General features: G+C 17.2%; 1 protein-coding gene across 1 annotated transcript in view; it reads right to left on the bottom strand.

Moving 5' to 3' along the window:
• The window catches only part of LOC128953341 (uncharacterized), a 36,866-nt gene extending 25,662 nt beyond the window's left edge, over window positions 1-11,204 (bottom strand). The window contains exons 1-2 of the mRNA XM_054298828.1: window positions 11,180-11,204; window positions 10,060-10,109 (exon numbers count right to left, since the gene is read on the bottom strand). Of these exons, the coding sequence (XP_054154803.1) occupies window positions 10,060-10,107 (48 nt within the window). The 5' untranslated portion in view covers window positions 10,108-10,109; window positions 11,180-11,204. The remainder of the gene's footprint in view (window positions 1-10,059; window positions 10,110-11,179) is intronic.
• Between the last annotated feature and the right edge of the window lie 469 nt (window positions 11,205-11,673).

Below are 11,673 nucleotides of genomic sequence, written 5' to 3'. Positions count from 1 at the left end.
TTATATATAAAGTTATATATATATATTAGTTGTTTACCTATTTTTATCACACAATATATATATATACAGTATATATATATATATATWGCTATAATGTATAATATTTTACTGTAYATATATATATATATATATATACTGTATATACACTTTTATATGGTGTGTGGATATAAAGGGATCGTTGGTTTTCAATGTCAAGGAAAATGTTTTGATGAGATCATAGCATAGCATAGCATATCTCTCTWTCTCTCTCTCTCTCTCTCTCTCTCTCTCTCACTAAACAATGTATATCCAGAGTATATCCTAAGCATTATATATACTGTATATATATATATATTGTATTTTTGCGATTACGTGAATCCCAGTGCGCGTTATACTATACTACATAAGCTATAGCTGCTATTTTTACATACATATAGCCCTATGATCAGTGAAAACAGTATGTTTGTATGTCATATACCGTACAACACACACACACACACACACACACTCATACCACCCGACCATCAAAAACGATAGATATATAGCACTTATATCTTTCTCGCTCTCTCTCTCCTTTCCTTGACATTCACTACTACTACTTAACGCTAGCCTATTGTCTGTCAATAGGTTATACCTAAAAATATATATACAGTACTGTATATATAAGTAAAACTATTATTTCCTATTTTTATATAACATTGTATTATATAAATATATATATATATATAATATAACGTTTTAAGGAGCCCAGCGGGGATAGTATAGTATTGTTGAGAGAGACCAGGGTCATTTATATTATATATTATACAAATACTAGAGCACAGTTGTGTGTGTGAGCTCAGGTAGCTAACAATTCACATGACTGTAAGCACCTGGACTATCGGGTACGGGTATTGTGCAATATATAGTATATATATATATATATATATATATATATATATATATATATATATATATATAATCTAATGCAATTTATTAGTTTTTATTTGTTAGGTTGCAATTTAACATGCACATTTTTATACATATATATTTATAGTATAGTATAGTACAGTAAAGTATATTTATAGAAACATTTTTCTTTATTTTTTTGAAGATTTCCTGCAAAATAATTTATATATATATATATAAGTGATTCAAATATAACAACAAAATGTGATTTTAAACAGTATTGTTATGTATTACTATTTTTTTTTGGTGGGGATATAGTTATTGTTGTTATTTTTTTTGCTCTCTCTCTCTCTCTCTCTCTCTCTGTTACCAAATACACTATACACTAGTCTATTGAATAATAATACTTATATAATATTACAATACACTACTAGTAGTAGTAGTAGTAGTCAACAACAATACATACATTTATATATATATATATATATTATATAATGTAAGAGAGCAACAAAAACAGCTGCCGATAAAAATAATAATAATAATAATAATAAATCCTATTTCATATATATATATATATATAAATCATATATAAAAATACATTACTTTAGTTTATAAGAGAGAGAGAGAGAGAGAGAGAGAGAGAGAGAGAGAGAGAGAGAGAGACTACAGGAAATTAAAATAAAACTAATATTATTTTTTTTTTTATTTATTTATTATTATTATTATTAATATTTTGTTGGTTTCATTATTTATAATTTATATATTATATTTGTTTAAATTGAAATATTAAAAAAAAAATCTAAAAAAAATAATAATAATAAATATTTTATTTAGATTAAAAATATATTTATTTTATTTTTTCTAAATAATAATAATAATAATAATTGTTTTTGTTTAGATAAAGCAATTTTATATTTTATTATTATTATTATTATTATTATTAATAAAAAAGTTATCTAAAAATTGTTTTTTATGTTTATTTAAACAAAAAAAATTGTTTTTTWTATTTCTCTCTCTCTCTCAATATATTAATGTTTATTTGTTTTATTTTTGTTTTATTTATTTTTGTTTTGTTGGTTCAAGTAAACAACTAAAATAATATATATATATATATATATATATATAATAAATTTCTAWTATTATTATTATTATTATTTTTAATATTTTTTTTGCTAAAATTATTTTTTTTGACGTAAATTAAAATAAATAAACAAACAAAACAAAAAAATAGGATAAAAAAAATTGCTTTTTTTATGTTTGTTTTTTGTGTGTTGCGTTGTTTATATAACTATACAGTAATTTATTTTTTTTCAGTCTATAGTTTTTTTTAATACATTATAATTATAAATATTAAAAAAATATTTTAGTATATACTGTATGTGTGTGTTTGAATATATAGTTATTTATTTTAACATTTATTTATTTTAAAAAATAAATATAATATCAACTATTTTTATAGATTATCATAAATATATATGAAACTATAATAAATATATATATATATAAAATAAAATTAATTTATTTATTAAATAACTATGCGTTTACCTAATTGTTACTTTTTAAAAAAACATTAATAAATATACAGTGATTTTCCAAACAAAAATTTTTTTTTGTGTAATTATTATTATTATTTTTCATATATAAAAATCAATACACACACACATACAATAAGTTAATACTAAATAAACAATACACAAAAAAAATAATTAAATAAATTATAATTATAAATATAAAAATTACTTAATATATATATATATATATATAAGGAAATTGTTGTTTTCAATTACTATTTATTATTAATATTACTAAATAATTTGTTTTTTTTATATATAAATATTAACATATTTTTTTTGTATTTTCTAATATATATTACTATAGTCAGCGCTAATCAACTAAAAAAAATATATAAAAATTTTGTTTATTATTATTATTATAATATAAATATATAGTCATAAAAACAACATCGACAACAAAAACAAAATATTGTTTTCATAATTATAATAATAATAATTTATTATTATTTTTATTACAAGTAGTAGTAGTAGTAATATACTGATAATATTAATTGCAAACTATTTTTGAATGCTTATTAAAATTACAAGTAAAGTATACATATATACAGTATATATATGTATATATAAATAAATTTTATATATATAATATTTGATGAATTTTCAAGGCTACATAAATAATTTATATATATATATATATACAGTATATATATATATATATATATTTCACATAAACATTATTTACATAAATATACTGTAAAATAGATATTTACAGTTATATTACACAAACAATCTCTCTCTCTCTCTCTCTCTCTCTCTCTCTCTCTCTCTCTCTATCACTGTATGTATGCGTTAGTGTTAGAGTTAAAACAATAAACAAAATCTAAAAATTAAATTATAAATTTTAATATATTTATATTTAGATAAATATATATATATAAATTTATATAACTATTGTAAGTTATAATCGACTACTCATATAACTGTTGTTAAGGCGCCTATAATATTAATATACAATATATATAATGTAAATACAGTATATATACTGTATATATATATATTATATAATATATTTAGTATTTAATTTTTAATAATAATAATAATAATAATACAAACATTAGTAAAATAATATATATATATTATATGTTAAAATAGATATTAAATTCATAGCACAACACACATACAAACACTGCCAAAAAAGTGTTTTATTACACAATTATTATAATAAATATATATATATATATATATATATATAATAAATATCTAATAATTATTTGCTTATATAATAATTTTTTTTGTATTTTGTTTAATTTAAATAAAATAATTTATATATACAATTATTTTATATATATATGTAGATATCATATAACATTACTAGAAAATTATTATTTATTTTATTTTTTTAAATAATAGTTTTCATAAAATATTATTTTGCAATAATCAATATAATATTTTTCAAACAAAAATATATATATAATTAAAGATAAAAGTATAATACTTTAAATATATTTATAACAAGAAAAAATTAATTTAATAATTAAAATATAAACTTATAGATAATGTAGTAAATTATTTAATGACTAATACTATTAATTAATGAATTATTATTATTAATAATTTTAATGTGTTTTTTTTTCAAGTACAATTTTGTTACAAAATTATTTATAACTTAATTTTTTATTAAAAAAATAAATTGTTTAAAAAATTATTGCAATTAATTTTAAATTAATATACTATATATACTGTGTATATATATATAGTGAATATAGAAATAAAATTTCCAAAATTTTTTATTAATTTGAATAAATGTATAAATAGCTAAAAAATAAAGTAAGAAAATATCTATATATATATATATATATATATATAAATAAATAGAAAAATAAACGATAACTTTAAAAAAATAAAATAAAATAATAAAATGAAAAATAAACACTAAACAAAGTTTAAGTTATATATACAGTATATATATATATATATATATATATATATATATATATAATAAATATATTGTTATATTTGCTAAAAAAAATAATACAAAAGAAATAAGTGAAGAAAATACTAAATAAATAATACGAAAAAAAAACTAAAATTGTATATAAATTTGTATTTTTTGTCATTTTTATTATTATTTTTATATTATTTCAATTTATTTTCTCTGAAAACAACAGAAATATTTAGAGAGAGAGAGAGAGAGAGAGAGAGAGAGAGAGAGAGAGAGAGAGTAAGTGAGAAATAAAGGAGAAAAATAAACAGAAATAATAATAATAATAATAATAACATAAAAACTATGATAAGAAAGAGAGGAAAAAATAACAGCAATAATAAAAAATAATAATAATATAAGAAAATAACAGCAAAAAAATATATATACTAATAATAAATACAAACTTTTTATTATTTTTATTATTATTATTATTTCTCTCTTTCTYTCTCTCCTAACGCTTATAAATATCTTAGAAAACAACAAATATATATAAAAACAACAAAAAAAATAATTTTTTTTATTTATTTTTATAGATTATAAGAATACAACAAAATACTAAATAATATTAATAATAATAATAATAATAATAATACAAAATTTTTTATGTTTGTTATACTTGTGTTTCAATTGATAGGGTGTTAAACATAACAATATATATATATATAAAACAAATTGTAGATTAAATAAAAATATAATATTTTTATATATAAACCAATAAAACAATATATATATATTCACATATTTATTAAGTATATTATTATTATTATATTAATAAATAGTATTTGTAAAAAAATAAAACTATATTTTGCTAAATTTATTAAAAACTAATATATGAGAAAATTTTTTTTTAATATAACTTATATTTTGTTTTGTATAATAATAATAGCTATAAAAAAATATAAGTAAATAAATAACTTATTGATTAGACTAGACATTTAATTAATTTATCTATTTGTGTAATAAACATATATATACAGTAGTAAATGTTTGATAAAATTAATTAATAACAAAAATAAAAAGTTTCATTTACAACAACAACAATAATAATAATAAACAAAAATAAACATGTACAATTTATATATAGGAATAAATAAGTAATAAAATATAATTTGCATGTTAGACTAACATTATATATATRTATATATAATATAAATTTAAGGCTAAACGATAAACATAGTGTATATGTATGTGTGTGTGTGTATGTGTGTGTGTGTGTGTGTGTGTGTGTGTGTGTGTGTATGTATGTGTATATATGTATGTATGTGTGTGTATGTATGTATATGTGTGTATATACTGTATGTGTGTATATACTGTATGTGTGTATATGTATGTGTGAATATGTATGTGTGAATATGTATGTGTGTGTGTATGTATGTGTATGTGTGTGTATATGTGTGTATGTATGTGTGTATGTATGTGTGTATATGTGTAATGCATACACAATATATGTATTAAAATCCAAAAACAAAGAGCCAGTTGTTGTTTACTAAAACTATATTTTTTTGCTTAATATATATATCAATATATTATATATAAAATAAAACAAATGATACGGTTATGCATGCGTTGAGATGACAGAGAGTTAGAAAGAGAGAGAGAGAGAGAGAGAGAGAGAGAGAGAGAGAGAGAGAGAGAATATGATTAGTTATATATAATAATAATAATAATAAATATATTGATTGGTTTATTAATATAATAGTCGACACAACAAAACAGCTCTCATATAAATAACAACAAAATTCAACGACAAAATTGTTTATATATGTGTTTTATAGTGTTTATAGCTATATATATATATATATATATATATATATATATATATATATATATATATATATATATATATATATATATAGTTTGTTATAACAGAGCAAAAACAACATATATATATATATATATACAGAATCTGCTATATATTTCCAGTATATATCATATATAGTGATAACATATATTAAAGTATATAAACATTCAGAGAGAGAAAGAGAGAGAGAGAGATTCTGTATATAATTTTATAACGATATGAGTCAGTGATTCACTAGACATAGTATACTAGTAGTGATGATCATGGGTTGCAATGAGAGAGAGAGAGAGAGAGAAGAGAGAGAGAGAAAGAGAGAGAGAGAGAGAGAGAGAGAGTAAAGGATAGTACTATAGAAGCAAATAATAGGATAAACACAACAACAATAACAACAACAACAATAACAACCAACGATGTTATATAAAGTATATATAAATATATAGTGTATATGTTATATATATATAGAAATAAAAATAATATATCGATCTGTTTGTGTTGTCGACTAACTCTCCTCTCTCTCTCTCTCTCTCTCTCTCTCTCATCCTAACTGTGCGCCTAAACAAGTAAACACACCATCAAATTGATACCCCCATCAAATTCATACCCCGATCCCCGTTACTATTACTACTACTACTACTATACATACTATAGACATACAGTATAGATAAACATACATAACAATATATATATATATATATATATGCTGTATATATATACAGACAATTTATTTAATAATAAAAATAAAAATAATAACAACAAAAAAACTTTCTCTTAGTTTAATATTTATTATTATTATTATTATTATTATTATTATTATTTAGTTTATTAATGTTATATAATTTTGTCATAATAGTAATATTATTATTATTATTGTTGTTATTATTATTATTATTATTTGTTGTCAGTATTTATCTAATAATCTATTTAAATGCATATATACTGTACATTAATAAATAACATGTATGTATAGTATATATTAATATATATATATATATAATACAATAGATAAAAATATTTACTTAAATTTTTATTTTATTTTTTATATATATTGATATTTATATATAACTAGACAAGTGTTGCTATTATATTATATATATTTTATTTACTATATATATTAAGAGAGAGAGAGAGAGAGAGAGAGAGAGAGAGAGAGAGAGAGAGAGAGAGATGTTATGTTTTATTTTTCATAACAAACAAAAAACAAACAAAAACATAAATATTTTAATCATAGTTTTTGTTAATAACAACATGTTTTTCAACCAAAAAAAATAAAATAAATGTTTATTATTTAAACTATTAAAAAAACTACTCATAATTAAGTATTATTAAAAAATACTGGGTTTTTAATGTATAGATAATATACTACTACTACTACTACTACTACTACTAATAAGTTTTCATATTTGACAAAAATTTTCATATTTTTTGTGTTTTATATTTATATATACAGTATATTCATATAATAGACATTAATACTAGACATTAAAGTATATTAATATATTAATACAGTATATATATATATCACTGTATTTATATTAGTTATATAACACACACACATACACACACATACATACACACACATACACACACACATACACACACACACACATACATACACACACATACACAYACATACACAYACATACATACACACACACACAWACATACACACACACACATACACACACATACACACACATACACACACATACACACACATACACACACATACATACACACACAYACATACACACACAAACATACACACATACATACACACACACACACACATCCCTGAGCTGGTCTAATGGAAAAGTTTTGGATAAGTGTTAACTCAAAAATATATATATATATATGTATAAACATATAAATATACAGTATACACACACACACACACTAGGGGATAGGGAGGCATTTAATAAACAGTCATATAAATTATAAACAGTACATATATTAAATAATAATAATAATAATAACAAAATTATAATAACTAAATATATTAGTATAATATTAGTGTTATTAAAATATTTATATTGTTTACTAAATAAATCTATGTATATATTTATAATATACAGCAATATACAGTATATATATATATATATGTAGTTATGTGTTAATAAAAATAAATGTCAATTATTAGATAATAATACTAATAATACAAATAATTAATATATATTTATATAATATATATATAATTATATATATTAGTTTAATTAGCACTTTATAAGTTATAATAATAATACTAATACTAATAATACAATACATTACTTAAATATATATATATACTRTAAAACATTATGTTTTAGTAATATATATATATAATATATAAATTATTTATTATAATCATATTTACAAATGTATTGCAATATAATTGCAAATATTTATATATATTATATTATCAATTAATTATTAATTAGATTGATGTCATTTTTAATAATAAACAAATTAATAATTAAATACTAATAATAATTTTATTTGCTAAACATATATTATTAATATAATATATTTTATGATGTTTTTAAAAAATAATAATATTTATTATAATAATTTAGTAAATAAAATCACTAAATTAAAAAATTTACATTTTTTAAAACAAAAATTATTGTTATCATTATTATTAGTATTATTGATAATATTATTATTAAAATTTGTTACTATTATTAGGATATCTAGAAAAAAAACTTTATTAATATACTGTATATAGAAAGTTATATAATCTATAGATATATTTTAGCTATAAATATATATATAAATAGTAATATACAACAAAATATATATATAAAAATAATAATCAAATATATTATTTAATGTGTTTGCATGATATATATATATATTTAGTATATATATATATATATATATACATACATAACATACACTATATTTATAAGCATTAAAACACACACAACAATAAAAAACTTTTGTAAACACACAATAGTTATATCACATAAACTATATATATATATATATATATATATATATATATATATTAAATAATAATAATAATAAAATCATAGTAAATATGACTAATAATTTGTTTATTAGTATTAGTATTTTTCTCGTTTAGTTATATAATAGACAGTATATACTGTATACTACTGTATAAATAAATATATGATATTTATTAAATGCATTAGAAATATAATGATAATAATAATAATAATAATAATAGATCTAATAATAAAACTAATATCTTATATAACAAACATATTATTTTTATATATTTAATATATATATAGTATAGTAATCAATGTTTAGGCAACAAATATACTATATATATATTAAATATAAATTAATATATTGTATGATTTTTTTAAAAATAAAAAAAATTAAGTTATTTTATTACCAAACAAATTATTGTTTTATTATTATTATTATTATTTGTTTCAATGATATTATATTACTAGCATTTTTTAAAAAAAACAGATTATAGATAAAACAAATAAATTAGTTTTTTTAAAAAAAATATAAAATCAATATATTATTATTAATAATAATTTTAAATTAATAATACTTAAAAAAAATTGTCAATAGTTTTTTAATAAAGTAGTTGTAAACTACTATTATTCAACAAAAAATATTATATATATATATATATATATAACTTTTACATACTGTATATTAAAATCAAAATATATGATTATTATATATATATATATTAAATATTTTACACTCAAAAAAAAAACATCAATAATAACCAAAAAAAAAAAATTTTTTAACAAAAATAAGCCAAACTTATAATCAGACTAAACAAATGTGCAGAAAAAAAGTCAACAACAAAAAAATATACTGAAAAAATTTGTGAAACAATTTATTATAATATTATTATTATTATTAATATTAGATTTATTTTTTTTTTTAAGTATTATTATTATTATTATATAACAAAAAACTCTTACCCAAGGATTAGCCAATAATTGATTACAAATTTCTTGATTCAAAAGCATTACTACAATATATAGGACAACAATAATAATAATAATAATAATAATAATAAAATATATGTAAAATTTAATAATAATAATAATAGTATTTATTATAAAAAAAAATTATTGGATATAATACTGTAATTTATTTGTGAGGGGGAGATATAATATATAGATATATATATATATATATAGTTTATATATATATATAGATATAATTATTAAATATTATATAATTTTTTTTCCTATGAAAGACAATAATAAATATATATATATATATATATATAAAACATTTATCACTAAACAACTATATATTTTTTTAAACAACAAAAATAAAATCTTTAATAACAATACTTAACAAAAAAAAATTATTTAATTTATTTTTTTTGTTTGTTTGTTTGAAAACAAATAATAGATAAATATCTATCTCAACAACAAAATGCAATAAACAAAATAAAATAACAACAAAAACAAAAACAACAACAAAATGTATATATATATATATCGATAAAAAATGTATATCAGATTTATTTATTGATTGATTGATTAATAATTTTGCACAAAAAAAAGTTTTACTATTACTTTATGAAATATTTAGCTAAAAATATATATTAATAGAGAGAGAGAGAGAGAGAGAGAGAGAGAGAGAGAGAGAGAGAGAGAGAGAGAGAGATTATAACAAATAGTTATTATATAACAAACTTTTAAAAAATTGATTTCTATTTTAATAAAAAAATTATAAATAAAATATTTTTATATTTTTATTTTTTTTATAATAGACTATAATATATATATATAAACTTTTTAGACAATTTATATAGAAATACTACAGTTTGTATATAACTAACAAAATAAAAATTAAATAAAACATTCAAATAATCAAAAAATAATAATAAAATAATAGATAGAAAATAATAGGCAACAAATAAATTATAATTTTATAAATATATTATTATTATATAATAGTACTGTTAAAAAAATAATAAAATAGTTTTCATATCTAAATTATATAATAATAATATAAACTATTATTATTAGAAAATTAAATAATAATAATTAAATAATAATAATAATAATAAAAACAATTGTTTACTTTAACGTTAAATGTATGCATAATAGGCAGATGTTTTATTTTGGGCACTATTTTAATAATAATAATAATATTACTATTATTTTTTTATATACCATTATATAATATATATATACATATATATATACATATATATATAAAACAACACATACAACAAAAATGTTATCCTAACTACACAAACAAACAATAACAGTGATATTAATATATATATATATATATATATATATATATATATATATATATATATATATATATATATATAAAAAAATATTAATATATATATATATATATTATATATATAACTGAAAAAACAACACACAAAACAAAACAACAAAAACTACAAATTGCAGTCAAAATAAAATAAAATATAATAATATATATATATATAAAAACACAATAAAACAAAATAACTAAAACAACAAAACATCAACAAAAAAATATATATCTATATAATGGATATAAAATAATATATAATTTCAATTTACTATACAATTGTT

Source organism: Oppia nitens, unplaced genomic scaffold (genome assembly GCF_028296485.1).
Source record: "Oppia nitens isolate AA-2021 unplaced genomic scaffold, nextdenovo-longstitch-racon4-pilon3 scaffold21_pilon_pilon_pilon, whole genome shotgun sequence".
NCBI classification, from domain to species: domain Eukaryota; kingdom Metazoa; phylum Arthropoda; class Arachnida; order Sarcoptiformes; family Oppiidae; genus Oppia; species Oppia nitens.
This window is presented reverse-complemented; position numbering and strand designations above follow the sequence as displayed.